Source organism: Myotis daubentonii, chromosome 18 (genome assembly GCF_963259705.1).
Source record: "Myotis daubentonii chromosome 18, mMyoDau2.1, whole genome shotgun sequence".
NCBI lineage: Eukaryota > Metazoa > Chordata > Mammalia > Chiroptera > Vespertilionidae > Myotis > Myotis daubentonii.
In genome coordinates, this window is record NC_081857.1 from 34317482 (window position 1) to 34332504 (window position 15023).

General features: G+C 48.5%; 1 protein-coding gene across 1 annotated transcript in view; it reads left to right on the forward strand.

Annotated features, from left to right (window-relative positions):
* Positions 1-320: 320 nt before the first annotated feature.
* VTCN1 (V-set domain containing T cell activation inhibitor 1) overlaps positions 321-15023 on the forward strand; it is a 34372-nt gene continuing 19669 nt past the window's right edge. The window contains exon 1 of the mRNA XM_059673707.1: positions 321-405. Within this exon, the coding sequence (XP_059529690.1) occupies positions 374-405 (32 nt within the window). The 5' untranslated portion in view covers positions 321-373. The remainder of the gene's footprint in view (positions 406-15023) is intronic.

Below are 15023 nucleotides of genomic sequence, written 5' to 3' on the forward strand. Positions count from 1 at the left end.
CCTTGAGTGGTCCCAGTCCCTTCTCACTTGGAGATTAAATCTCCATCCCTGGCGCTCCCCCGCCCAGAGGGTAGGAATACCAGCCCTGAAGCAGGGGGTCTGGGAAGCTTTGCTGTCACAGGTCAAGGCCTGGAAAGGCAGCTCCGCAGGCCTGGCCTCCCTGGCGGCTGGGAGCAGCAGCCTCCGTGCCTGCAGGGACGTCTGCACAGCAGCGCTGCTTCCTCATACCTGAGCTCCACCGCTGCACGCACACTCCCGGCCTGAGCTCATTATTTAAGACCAGCGCCCCGCTGGCTGTCAGTCACACACCAGACGGGCAGAGGCAGCGGCACTCTCCCAGCACCAGCACGGGGGAAGGCACCCTCCCCTCGCCATGGCGTCCCTGGGGCAGATCATCTTCTGGAGGTAGTGCACACTTCTCTGTCTCTACAGGTGAAGGGGGCAGGGGTGGGGCTCTGGGGGTGCTGAGACGGCCGGGCTGCCCCATAGGTCCCCCATCTGTGTGTATCCTTATCTGACAGGAGCCTGCCGGACAAGAACCTAACTGAACTTAACATTACACCCCAGACACCTGGGGCACCCGTTCAGGAATGGGTTGGTTTTCTGCCATGAAGGGCTGACACCTGCTGGGACAGCTCTAGACCGAGGAGTGTGTGTGCCCGACTGGCCCTTCTGGGAGCACTGAGGCTCTTGAGGGGGCATCAAGCGGGATGGCAGGGATGCTTGGTGGGAAGGAAGGGAATCGGTGGCCGATGATGGGTGAGGTGTAGGCAGCAGGATGAAGGACGGGGCTGCATATGCTTTGCCGCTTCTCTGGGTGTGATCTCCCTGCACGGCTGAGGAAGTCACACCAGCCCTCCTCCACTCCCCGCTCCAGGATGGGGTCTCCCTGGGGGCTCCTTGGAGAGGGGACCCTGCTGCTGCTGCTGCTGAGAAAAAGGCCTTTGTAAGAGGCCAGAGCCAGCCCACCCTGGGGCTGGGACGCGGTTAGGGGTGACGAGAAAGCAGCAGGAGAGGAGGGGTGGGCGTGTACAACGCTGCTGAGCGGGCAGAGCTGCAGAGCTGAGGGGGGAGAGCCCACGTGGACCGGAGGAGGAGGATTCATGGGCCCCGCCTAGCTCCCCGGAGGGGAAGGATGAAGGAAGCCCCATGCCTTGTCTGTGGCTCCCAGGCCCCAGCACCTCTAGTTGCCCCTGTTCCCCTTTCTGGGAGGAAAGAGAAGGAAAGTGAAGGAAAGGCTTTCCTGGAACGGTGGTGAGTCCATGTTGTCCCAACTCCTGCCAGGGTGTAGGAAGGCTGGTGCTCGTTGGTTCTAGAGGTCATTTGTGTTTTTTCCAGTGAAAGGAAGAAAAGGGGAGAGAGGAGAGAAAACCTCAGATTCACAGAAAAGTCTGTGGAGAGGCTGAGAGAACACTGTTTCCCAGCGGCAGCCTAGAAAATTCTCTCTTAAAACAAAAGGTCAGCTCCCTCACTGTGTCCACCGGAAGTGGCCAGTCCTGCAGCAGGTGCTGGGGGGCCGTGTGGCAGGCAGGGCTGGGGGGCAGCACTCCCCTCTCTGTGCCCTGCAAGGATGCCGCTCACTGGAGAAGCAGCAGGTGTGTGTGTGGGGCGGGGGGTCATTTGGACTCTCTTACCTGCAAGAATGTCCCCAAAAGCACCCACGTCAGAGGAGCCAGTGTTGTGCCAGTACTTCTATGCCCTGGGCTAGATGCCTTACAGTAGCCTCCTTCAACCCTCACCACAGCCTGTGAGGGTTAATTATCACTCAGAGACGTTAAGTCATGTGCTCAAGGCCACACAGCCTGTAAGAGGCAGGGCAGCTTTGAAATCCACTCTACTGAACTCTGAAACCCAAGCTCTCTCCCGGGTGCCCTGCTCGCCCCCTCCCTGCCCATCCCAGCGCCTTCCCTCTACACTAAACCACAGTCTCATAGATGTGAAACACGCCCCTTCAACAAGCGGCTGTTGTTCCAGGGACAGATACGTGGGCTTTCTAATAATACTGCAACCAGCCGGGCTGGTTTTGCAGGACGATTAGGAGACCACTGGAATGGACAGCGGCTCATCCTCTGGGCCCTAGGTCAGCTACTCAGGCTCTATAGTTGGAAGGCAGCAGGTCCCTTGTGCAAAGAGGCCCCCAGGAAGAGGGTCCATGGACAGGCTTGGTGGGAAGCAGGGTCAAGAAAGCTCGTCCCAGGGAAGCAGGTGGAGCCCCCCTGAGGGAACCTGGTATCCACTCTTGGCCCTAACAAACCCTCAGTCTTTGCCATAATTTCCTTAATCCAGAGCAATACTTGTTGTCGAGGTGATGGTGACCACTGGTGGTGGAGGAGAGCTCATGAGAGGGCCTGCGTGCTCTGCAGACCCAGTGGATCGTTCTCTTAAATAATCACTAGAGAGCTCACTACCTCCAGATCTCATGCTCACCTGCATGCAGCTCAGGGGTGGAATGCTGGAGGGCAGTTTCCGCTGTGCCTGACCTTTGTGGCACATTTATGAGCTGAGAGGTCAACACTCTACTCCCCTTTCCCTCATGGCTGTCAGAGGGCACAGCACTCTCCCAGGGAACACTTGTTGGGTAGCTGCTAGGAGTCCCAGGGTGCAAGAGTCATGATCTCTGCATCTGAAGAGGTTACATTCTAGTAAACAACATTAACTGAGCACCTACTATGTGCTGGGCATTGCACTAGATACGAGAGCAAAGATGATTAAGACATTGATAAGATTATAAGCTAACGGGGAGAAAGGCTACTAAGCAGATAATTCCATAGTGTGGCTCATAAATCATGAGACAATCAGGGAAGGATGCAACTTCCCCAACTTGAGGCTTTCGAGGTTTCCTGAGCCAGGTGAGGGCTGGGCTAAGTTTGAAAGATGTGTTGGCGGGATCCAGATAAGAAGGGCGGGAAGGACACTCTAGGCCAAGGAGTGGGATAGGATAGGATAGGATAGGATAGGATAGGATAGGATAGGATAGGATAGGATAACAGAATAAAACTCATGAGCTACCATGGGAAGTTAGAAAGCTACAAGTCCTCCATGTCATCATGAGAACATGAAGTTCCAGGCAGGGAGTGCCAAGATGAGGCTGAAGAAGCCAAGCCAGGTCATGCTAGACTTTGTTTACAAGACATATGGGTGATAAGGGACCACCGAAGGCTCTCAAGCAAGGGAATCCTGGTGGTTTTCACCTTTGGTGGGTCCCTCAGAGGCAGTGTGGAGGATGGCTACGAGGACCGTGAGCCAGGAGGCAAGGAGAGCAGCAGGAAAACAACTGCAGTCAGAAATACAAGGAATGATAAGGACCTGACGTTGAGAACGGCAGCAGGGACCCAGAGGGGGGCAATCCATTCCAGAAACATTTAAGACTTACACTCACACACTTTCAGAGCTTAAAACTTCAGAAAGTCAGTACACCCACTCACCTTGTGGCTGGGATAATTAAAATAAATTGTGCAACTTGCTCAAGGGTCATGTAGTTACAAGTGGGCAGAACAGAGCTCTGTCAATGATCTTACGCATACTGCCCGGTGACCTAGCTCAAAACTGTGCTGGGCCCCAGCTGACCACGATTTACCCAAACACCAAGGCTCCCTAAATCTGAGAGACCAAAGCTCCATCCACATTTACCTGTGACATATGAAGAAGTGGGGATAACGTGGATATGGAGTTAGTCTGACCTGTGTTCCTATCCCAGCTCTCCACGTCCCAGCTGGCTGACCTCAAGTAAGTTACTTAACCTGCGTCGTCATTTCCTCCACAGTACAATGTGGTTAATCGGACCTCCCTCCTCCAGTTGCTGTGGAAACTAAATTAGTTCATACACCTAAAGAGTTCAGAGCAGCATCTTGTACCTAGTTGGCCTTTATGTGTTAGTTCTGCTTATTCGGTTATTCCCTTCCACTGTTTTTACAGAATAACAAAGTGACTTGGTGGGAGGGAGAGGATGACAAGTCCAACAGGAGCGGCTGGGTTTAAGGGACCTGTGTGTCCAAATTCAGGGATTTCAGAGGACTTTCTAGTCCTTGTTCTGTGACAGAAGGGGAAATCTTTGGCTGACTGAGGTGGCAACTCACTCAAAACTCAAAGTGCGCCGAAACCGGTTTGGCTCAGTGGCTAGAGCGTCAGCCTGCGGACTGAAAGGTCCCAGGTTCGATTCCGGTCAAGGGCATGATGGCATATCCCCAGTAGGAGATGTGCAGGAGGCAGCTGATCAATGTTTCTCTCTCATCGATGTTTCTAACTCTCTATCTCTCTCCCTTCCTCTCTGTAAAAAATCAATAAAATATATTTTAAAAAAAACACAAAAAACTCAAAGTGCAGTCTCCTGGCCGGCAGCAGAGCATCACCTGAGCCTGTTAGAAATGCACATTCTCAGGCCCGCCCTCCTGACCCACTGAATCAGAAACTGAGGGGCACGGCGAAGGGTTGGGGGTCAACTGCATTAGCATTCTCTCTGGGCTCCCTGACTCCTCAGGGGAAGCACAGGATGTAATCCATAGAGAGATAAATCCCACCAGGGATCATTCCTCAGTCCACATTTCCCCTGAAGAAATGTCCTAAGGAGGGAACAGATGGGCCTTGAGGAACACAAAGGAAGAAGCATGAAGTTCCCGCAGGTACGAAATGCAGGTTGTATCTCTCTGTAGCAGCGCTCCACAGTCCCAAACCATCCGCCTGGAATGTTCCAGATTGACTAGCACATCCCTTCCTACCGGGAAGACAGGCACTCTCCCTCTTTCTTTCTCTGCAGATTTTGAATAAAAATCTTCAGAGAATAAAAACCATGAAAGATTTCAGAAACACAGACAGCATCCATAAAATTCAAGGGTCGTAAATTGTCTCTTTTAGCTTCCAATGAGCTGCTCATGCACTCTTCTCCACCACCACCCCCCACATGGCCATTTCACAGCTCTCTTCTCTTCCTCCCCTACCGCAGTCTCAAGTGACCATCTTGCTTTATCCTGAGAAAGCAGGAGCCTGCAGACAGGTGCTCCTTCATCTGTTCACTTCCAAAGCTGCCTGCTGCCCTCATCTGGGCCCCTTTTCCCTTCCTCCCTTCCCGCCACCAGAGGACAAACCTCGCTCCTATCAAAGGGTGACCCCTCTGTGTCCCGGTCCACCCCACCTCACCTCCTCTGGCCAGCGTCATCAATCTCTCTTTCGCTACTCTATTATCCCCGTCAACATGCAACCCATATGTCAGTGTTTTCTATCTTAAAATAACCCTCCCCAACCCCCAACCTCTCCAGCTCCCTCCCCATCTCTTCCTTCTCAGCACACTTGCTTGTTGAAAGAGCTGTCTGAGTTCTGATCTTCCTGGGCACGGTAGAGGGAGGTGCTGAGGTTCCCAGCACAGACTGAGGCCAGGCTGCCTGGGTGCAATCTCAGCTCTGCCACTTTCTAGCCAGGCGGCCTTGCGTAGGTTATTTACCCTCTATGTTCCTCATCTGTACAGTAGGAATGCTCTTAGAATGCACATCAGAACAGTATAAGAATTAGGGGTGTTAATACCTATAAAGCACTTAGCAGACACTCGCTGTAAACCATGCATTCTTCTACGATGATTCTCTCTCAACTTTAGTTGGATTTTGTCCCCACGATACCGAGATATTGCTCCTGTCAATGTCAAATCTAATGTTGACGGCGCTGTTCTTGTTTTCACAGCAGCATTCAACACAGATGTCCCACCCCCTCCTTCTTAAAACACGTTCTTCTCTTGGTTTCCATGACAGGACACACTCTCCTGATTTCCCCTCCCCTGTCCTTGGGGAAGAGGAAGCAGGACTCCAGGGGGTTCCCCTAGGCCTGGGGGAGCAGAGGCAGCCGGCCTGGGAGCCTCTCCCGCAGGGCAGCTTCTACCTGAGCCTGGGCAGCGGGGTTCCCTGGAAATGACAACCTCACCCTCTACCTCTAGCTGCTGAGGCGCTCTCAGGGCAACATCCTCAGCAAGACAAGGAAGACACTTTCCCATGGACGCAGCTTCGTAAATGAGAGCCAGAGGCCCACACAAGCCCATGCCCTCCACACTCAGCTGTCATTGTGTAGTTATGACAGCAATGTTTTCTGCTATTTTCCTTTCCCATTATAAATATATTTCTGAAACATTAGGATTGAACAGGTTTTTGAAGCCTTGCTGAAAATCCAATCATCATTTATAAATATTGTTGCTACAGGATCCTGTTCAAAACTTCACATAACCAACTTAAATGCAGACTTTACAAAGCAACCACTGGGGACTGGAAAGGCCTGTAGATTTGGGGAATAAGTGGGTGGGCCGGCCTTTCGTCTGGATGGGCAGGTAGAGGTACCCATCTCTTAGGTAACTGACCCCAGCCAGCTCAGTGAGGTGGCCAGAGGAACATAATTTACCAAAGTCCTGGCTGGGAGGTCATCGGCTCCTTGATGCTATTCTCCCAGCTGCAAAGAAGAGGAGGGGGTACTTTGGGATTTTCCCAGACATATTCTGGTATGAACTCAACGCTTAAGGAGCAACTGATATGATTTTTTTCACTGTGAAGCAATATAATAACATTTAAGAGAATTTAAAAAGAGGAAATGACTATTTTTTGGTTCTGCCCTTTTCAAACCCAACTGCAAATCATTTTATATCCTCTCATAATCTGCTTTTTCTGTGGAACCTAGGTGTACTAAACTAAATATTTTAAAGCAATTTTATAGCTAAAAACATCCTTGCGCCTTACTACTGCAACAGGTGTAACTCTACAGGGTGATGTGCATCTCCATGCTTCCAATGGGGGGAAAGTCCTGGGATCTCGGCCCTGGGCCTGGCAGGACCCCTCCATCTGCTGCCTCCCATTGTGCTCAGTCCATTATCCTGTTGCACCTGAACATCATGGGCCCAAGCACCTGACAGTCTGTATTTAAGCATCTAAGACTGTTTCCTTTCCCAAGGTGAGTTCAGGGACACCAACTCTGCAACAGAATTTTCTCCGAGTCCTGTAGTCAAGCGAGGCTGGAAGACCCGAATAGTAATTGGTTGGACCATATGAAATTGCCAACATTTGACTGATTTTGACCTACAGAAATGATTATTTCAAACGGCTCAACCTAGTATATACTCCCCTGGGACATTCACTATGCAATGAGCATATTAAAGTCCTAAAGTTAAGGAAATCTATTTGATTGTGGTTGACCCAATGTTATGAAAATGTAATCCTTTTAAACATAATACTTATTTATATACATCAAGGGCTGGAGTAATTACAAAAAAACAGAGGGCATGAACAAAAAGAAAGCACAGTAATGAGGGGGCCCCGGGCAGTACGGAGGGCTGAGCCCAGGAGAGAAGAGCAGGCTGGCCGTCTCCTTCCCAGGATGCCTGCTCATCTCTGCTGCTCAAAGTCATCACAGTTTTCAGAGCTTCCCCCTCTACAGAATTCTTCCTGATTAACCTTCCTCCAAATAGGCTTTTTTTTGTAACGAGTCTCTGCCCTTTTTCTCTTATAAACACAAAGGGAGGGTTCATGAGGTGACATCAGTGGCTCACCCCATATTCCTCAAGTGACAGATACTAAATAAACAGTGTATTATTATGACTGCCCTCTCATTATTATAATTATTAATCAGTTCATCCTTTCAGGGTATTATTATCTTCCTAGTTCATAGGTGTTCATCTAATTTGCTTACAACTTGGAGGCGAGCTAAGCGAGTCTGGAGCAGGGAGGAGACTCACCCTGAGGTGAGGCTGCAGGTGCCTCGGGGAGCGTCTCACACACTTTGTAAGGAACCTACACACACAGTCCAATTTGAATTTGTTCTCCCGGCACCAGAGCCAAATGTCTGAGACAGAGACTGGAACTGTTGGACAGGTTAGGTCCAGGGGGAGTACAGTGGGGCAGTGGCTGGGCCACGACTAAATCCTCGGTGCTTCCACCCCACCCCACCCCACCCCTCTCTCTGGAATCCTTCCCATGACAAAGCCTTGAACAGGGCTGCCTGTCACTCCCATGCTACTTAATGGCGGTCAGTGTAACTGATTCTCTGGGGAGTGACTAGGCATTTGGACATCATGCAGCACCTCCCATCCTCTAGCACAGGGGTGGGCAAACTTTTATATAGCTCGGGTAACTTATGTAATTAATTGTGGTGCCTCGGTTTCCTTATCTGTAAGATGAAGATAACATTATCTCATAGAGCAGGGGTGGGCAAACTTTTTGACTCGAGGGCCACAATGGGTTCTTAAACTGGACCGGAGGGCCGGAACAAAAGCATGGATGGAGTGTCTGTGTGAACTAATATAAATTCAAAGTAAACATCATTACATAAAAGGGTACGGTCTTTTTTCTTTTTTAGTTTTATTCATTTCAAACGGGCCGGATCCGGCCCGCGGGCCGTAGTTTGCCCACGGGCCGTAGTTTGCCCACGGCTGGTCTAGCAGGTGTGAGGTGTGGGTAGGAATTAGGTAATACTCCGGGGGAGTGGAAGAGAGGAGGTGAAAGGTAGAGTGCAGCTTCCCGTGAGAGCACAGAGTTCATTTAATTAGCTGGCCGCTGTAACGGGGTGGAATTTAAATGACATGAAATGGGACGCTGGTGGCTTTGTGCCCTGCAATGGGAAGCACTGCCTCGAGTGAGCATGCCTACAAAAGACACTCCCGTCCCCGCAGACACACTGCTGCACCGTGCAATGGCCTGGAAGGGTGAGAGCGAGCCTTTTAGGTTTCTCATGATGTAAGCGGAAACGAAGCCTCCGAGTCAGGCTCAGGGAAGAGCAAACACTGATCCCCCCTGAACAAGCCATGCCACCTTTCAGATCCTCACATCTCATCTGCCGTCTGTCCGTAAGAGTCAAGTCATCGTAAATATACAGGGGTCAGCAAAGAGACAGCCAAATGCCCTGGAGGCAGGGCAGAGACAGGGCAGCTCTGGGGCCTGGACCACGCTGAGTCTCACCACTGTGCTCTTGACATCTGGACAGACACCGCCCCAGGCATGAGCAGTGGAGATGGAGGGTAAGGCCCATCCACTACACCTTGCTTCTCATTCTCTGTATCCCAGCTCCTATCCAGTGCTTTTTTTTTTTTTTAACATACTATATTCATCGCACTCTCCCGGCCCCCAATGAAACAGGGCATTATAAAATTGCAAGGAACATACTGGAAAACTCTAACAAAGAGCTTGCTCCTCTAATGCTGCTAAGGCAGAGAAGACAGGAGCTGTGGCCAGTTAGGACTCTGACTCCAGTTTCTGCAGCTGGGCCTCAGCCCCCTAGAGATGTCCCTGCAGGTACAGTCCACACGGAGAGAACCGTCCCCTGGCTGCGTGCCTCCAAGTCCACAGGACTGTGTAATTTCAGTCATTTTCCCTATTGTCCCAGCAAGCCATTGACATATCCCGGAAACTCAAGTAGTCAGGAACCCAGAATATGCCCTTCAGACCGCTCACCCCTGAAGTAACATGAGTGGCCTTTGTCAAACCACATTTCCTGTGTTTGAAAGAGCGCTCCTATAACCAGAGACCGCTCCAGAGCAACAAAGCAGTCTTTCCTGCAGGAAATGCCACAGTGGCACTGCCCAGGGTTCATTCTCCCCCCTTTTCTCAGGGCACCTGTCTGTATGCCACAATTTCCTGGCCTTCCCTGGCTTTCTCAGCTCCGGTAGCTGCCAGAACTACTATATTTGACTGAGAGGTGGAAAGTTGTTTCTGTCCTTGCTTTTGGATTAAATATACCCATAAAGGAGGAGGAAACTAAGAAACATTGTGAATATTAAACTAACAAAGCTTCTTACCCTAACTTCTTAAACCTAAGCCAAGATTTGACGTGGCTGGTGCAGCTTCACGGGCACCAGCCTTGGTTCTTTTCTCATCTCCATTCTTTTCTCTCTTATGGCCTTTAAGATTTTTGCCTTGTTCTTCCCGGTATGTTATGAGAGGCACAGCTAACCGGTTTCTGGAACAATGGAGAAGTGGGGAGGCACTGCTCTCAGGCTGAGCAGGGGTCTCGGTCTGTAACACAACCTGCCTCTAAGTGTCTCTGAGGGAGACCTTCTTCCCCTAACCCTACCCTTCATCCCTCTGACCTTGAAATAAATCACACTTTGTATCCACAATCACCCTGGTTCTGGATGGGGCCTCAGCCTCTTGGTAGCAGGAGAGGACACTAACATTTTTAGTGCTTTTGCCAGCACTGTGGAAGAGAAATTGTGCACATCATAAAAAAAAAAGGCACCAAGTAAAGAAGGTAGCTCCCTCGCTGACCCTCAAATATTTCTGACTTCAAATTCAGAAATAATGCCTTAAGCATTTAAAAAAAAATGGTAGTGGTACCCACCAATGTCCCTACCAGCTAGCATGTAATTCAAAGTATAAAGAATACAAAGCCAATTAAAAAAAAGTATATACAAGTCAAAAATAGAAAACACTTCTTTCTAGTTTCCTGATTATACATTTCTAGATGAGTTCATTCAACCTTAACTTTTATCTCTGGCCCCTTGTTTCTGAGTCTGTTGGTCAGGTGTGGGAATGGCAGGTTGCCATCCCTGCTTTTCTAATGCCGTGGGGCAAGCTGAGATGGCCTAGTGGGTCGATAGCCCAGTGCTGCCTGATACACTATGCTGGTCAGCAAGGCTTTCTTTGGTCTATCTCTTGAAGTTCCTGATAGCTTAGAGCTCTGGACCGCACAGCTTTGTCCATGACTTATTTCTCCAAGTTGTTAATATGCCTGAAACAAATCCTTTGGATGGCCATGAAGGCTGACTCTACCCCAGGGTGAAATTATACGTTTACTCTTCAGTTTTTATAGCATCACCTAGTAGTCTATTGGGCATGAAGCCTTAATGGTGGGGCTATTCTCTCCATGTCACATCCAAGTCTATAATACCTGCTGGGGGCTATAGATATACTCTATGTCTCGCATTTCCTTTTCTTTGAAGACATAATTCCATAATTTTTCTGGCTTCCCTTGTTACTTTGAAAAGTAAGCTATTAGTCTACTTGTCATTCTTTTCTAGGCAATCTGTCTTCTCTCTCTCACTGCTTTTAAGATTTTTTGCTTTGTTCTTCTTCAGTTGCACTATGAAGTGTCTTGTAGTTTTCTTTTTATTTACCTACTTATGATTCATTGAGCTTCCTGAATCTGAAGATTGGGATATTTCATAAATACTAAAAAATACTCAGTCTTTTTCTCTTCATTTATTGCCTCTCTCTAACTCTGTATTCTGTCTTTCTGGACCTCTGATTAGATATAAATATTAAAAATTTCTCATTTTGGTCTTCGTGTGTCTTTACCCTCTCTTTAATATTTAATATTTCAACTCTTTTGCTTAAGCAATTCTCTCTTTCAGTTGTATCCAATCTACTAGTTAATGTGTCCGGTTGAGTTTTAAATTTCAATTCTTTATTTTTCATTTCTTAGATGTTCTGTTTGGCTCTTTTTCAAATCTTTATCTGGTCAGTTTTTTTCATCTTTTGTTCCTTATTCAAGCTTTCCATTCCTTTCTTCATTTATTTTAACATTAAGAAGGCTTATTTTATATTCTGTATCTAATGGCTTCAATATCTGAAGCCTTTTCATTTATTCTGTTCATGGTGCCTTTTTCTTGTACCCTTAGGGGTTTTTTATTATAAGCTTGTATTTGGGGAAGTTTCTTTGCTGAATCCTTTGAGGCCTGGGTGGAGAACGCATTTCTTCAGAGATTCTTTGCTTTTGCTTCTGTTAAGCATTGGAACTTTACCAACTAGGAACCCTTTAGACTTAATTTTTGGTTTGGGGTTCTTCAGGACTGAGGCATGTAAATTCAGACCTCAAATCTCAGGGAGCGTTCTTCTCCTCACCCAGAACTAAGACCAAATGAGGTTAAATGTAAGCCAAGACTGGACTTGGCTGGTGCCTTTAGGGGAGTGGAGGGTTCCAGCTTATGTGATTCTCCAATTAGATTCTCCAGCTTGGGTGGCCCCTTGGCTGCGTCTCTGATATTCTGATGGCTCTTTTGTCACTGGAATTTGTAGACAGCCACTGTGTTCAGTTCCCTCTTCTCTGTCTAGAGCAGGGGTGGGCAAACTTTTTGACTCGAGGGCCACAATGGGTTCTTAAACTGGACCGGAGGGCCGGAACAAAAGCATGGATGGAGTGTTTGTGTGAACTAATATAAATTCAAAGTAAACATCATTACATAAAAGGGTACGGTCTTTTTTTTCAATAGTTTTGTTCATTTCAAACGGGCCGGATCCGGCCCGCGGGCCATAGTTTGCCCACGGCTGGTCTAGAGTCATGTTTTTTTGCTTCACTTTTAGCCTCTGCAAATCTCCTTGTTTTTCCTACCAGCAAAACCAAGTGTTCAAAAATGTGTGTGGTTTTATTTTATTCAGCATTTTAAACATTTTTAGTAAGATTATTACTTCTTTTAAGGATATTTCTATGCACTATTGCTAAAAATTTTAATTTTCATTCCCTGCAAAGTTCCTTTTTTCTTTTAGGATATCTCTATTGTGAAAGTCATTTGTAGATAGCAATGACTGAAATGGCTGAAGTTTAGCAAGGACTCAAACACAGCTGTTATCAATTAATTCCTTCTCCAGGTTTCCTTCTTGACCCCAGCCAACCAGGTCTTCTATGTCCAACTCTCCAAGGCATTTTGTAATAATTCATAGTGTCAGCAAGATTTCACACACCACAGTTTTATAAAATATTATTTTCCTTTAAGGAGGAAGATAAATGAGAATTTCTCCCATAAATGGCTACTCAAAAGTCACAAATGTGCTCGTTGCTCTTAGTAACACTGTATGTGCCCACGTCTAAAAGATGAGAACGTGTGTCCCAGCAGGTGAGGGTTTGCCATGGACTCCAGGTAGGACCTCGGGAGACTACAGACATATTCCTGTGGTTGCCGAGATTCGCTGGTCTGCTCTTTGGTGGGGAGATTTTTTGGTGTCACTGAAGTGGAGAGAGTGAGTGACAGAAGCCTGGGGCCTCAAATAGGGCCCTGTCTCCCATTTGGGAACACAGGCATCAGACGCTAAGGCAGGGAGAGGTGCTTTGGTAGGGAAGAGCGCTGAGGGCGACATGTGCTTGTTCCCAGCTTTACTGACGAACACACAGAACTGGCCCAGGGCTAGGCTTCCTGGGAGGAGACAGCCCAAGCACGTCTTTGAACGTGGTCAGTGACAGCACGGGCCTCCTATAGGCACCAAAGGGTGACAAGTCCAGCAGTCACTGTGCGTTCGGGTGCTGCTGAGTCATCTAGATTGCAGATCACTGGAACTCTACAGGCCATCCATCTGCCTGCCGCCCAGATCACGGTGACCGATGGGGATGTGCTCTCCCCAGAGACAGCCTGTCCTGTCCTTTCTCATCAGAGCTTCTCAGTTCCAGCTCCCGCCTCCCAGCTCCATCCCAAACCCCAGTGCCTGGCTCTCCTCTCTCCTGGAGCCCAGCCTTCTGAGATTCACCTCCAACCCCCCCACCCCTTTTATCCACGAAGGAAAGAGAAGAAGCATGCTCCAGGCTGGGTTCAGGAGTGAGGTCAGAGGCAAGTTGGAGCCAAGCCAGGCTTTGAATGGGGCCTGCTTTGGGTGGCCAGAGAGGAGGTGGAAGATGTTGGACAAACAGCTTGCGGTATCTGGGGAGAGTCTTAACTTCTAGGCTTAGTTTGAACTTGAATCTGTAAGCAGTAAGAAGTCATTTAAATTTGAGGTAGGGAGAAGGGGTAAAAATAAGAATCAATATTGACAATTCAAAATAATATCTAATATTTATACATTAGTAGTTTGTTTCTTTAGACCCTTACAACAGTCCTGTGGAGCTGTTTAATCTGGACACAGGTATGGGGCGAATTGCAGCGCTGCTCAGGTGTGCAAACCCCCTGCTCCCATCGAACTCCAGGCTCTCAGGGGAGTTGATGAGGGCGAGGGAAGGGGGGTAAATAGCAGTGCCTTCTCTTTGTTTCGTCCATCCCAGAAATGACCAGGCTGTCACTGAGCAGTGCCCCGATGGGCCTGAGGAGCGGGTGGGGAGGGCTGAGGGGACAAGGTGAGACAGGTAGGAGGGGGCTGTGTGTAACAGCAGCCAATTTGAAAAGGAAGTGCTAATTAGCAGCCAAACCACACTGCAGGTGCTGTGAGCACCCCTGGAAATCTCTTCTAAACTCCAGTTCGGAGACTTACAATTAGGCTGTTTCAGTCCAGACCACACAGGCTGCTTAGGGGATACCCGGCTCTTCTAACAGCACGGGCACATCTGGGAGGTTCAGAAAGGGTTTGAAGTGTGTGTGTTATTAAACACAACAGGATGTTACACTGCAAGAATCTTCTGGAAATGTTTTCTTCTCTGCAGTGAGAATAAGGAGGAAGGGGAAATGCAGGTATGATTAGGGAAAGGACTAGTAATCACCTTGCATGGACTTCTGTCTTGCTTTGCTTGTGCCTCTGGGAAACAGTGAACGAGGCTGATGAAATGCCGGTGTGTGCTGCATGGACATCAGGGGAGCAGTTATAGACGGCGCAGGCTTAAGAAAATAATGGAACGGCTCTGCTGCAAACTCAAATACTGTTCAGGGAAAGGTGTCTGTTTATTAATATTCTGTGTTTTTCCAGCTGAGACGTTCCTTCTAGTTTTCCTTCCAGAGTCTCAGACAAAAGATCCCTCCGTACAGAGATGGACTTCTTCAGTCAATGAATAATGGGGCGAGTTGTCCTTCCACAGGGGCAGCAGCACAGAACATGAGCCTGGAAACTGATCTGAATCCTGGGCTTTGCAAAGCTTTGGGTTCACATAAAATACGGCATCATAATGAAAGCCATGGACGAGGGAGTCTCAGACCCAAGGCCAATCCTGCTCGAATTTCTCTGGGGGTGAGCCCTTGGATAAGTTACTTCATATTAAACCTCAGTTTCCCCATCCATAAGGCAAAGATAGAAGTACCTATCTCATAGGGTTGTTGTAGGGATTGAATGAGATAAGTGAGGTCATGTACTCAGTTAATATCAGCTATCACTGTTATGTTATTAACCAAGGTTTTAGGCACCATATCAGAACACCTAACTATGACGAGGGCAAGGCCAGAG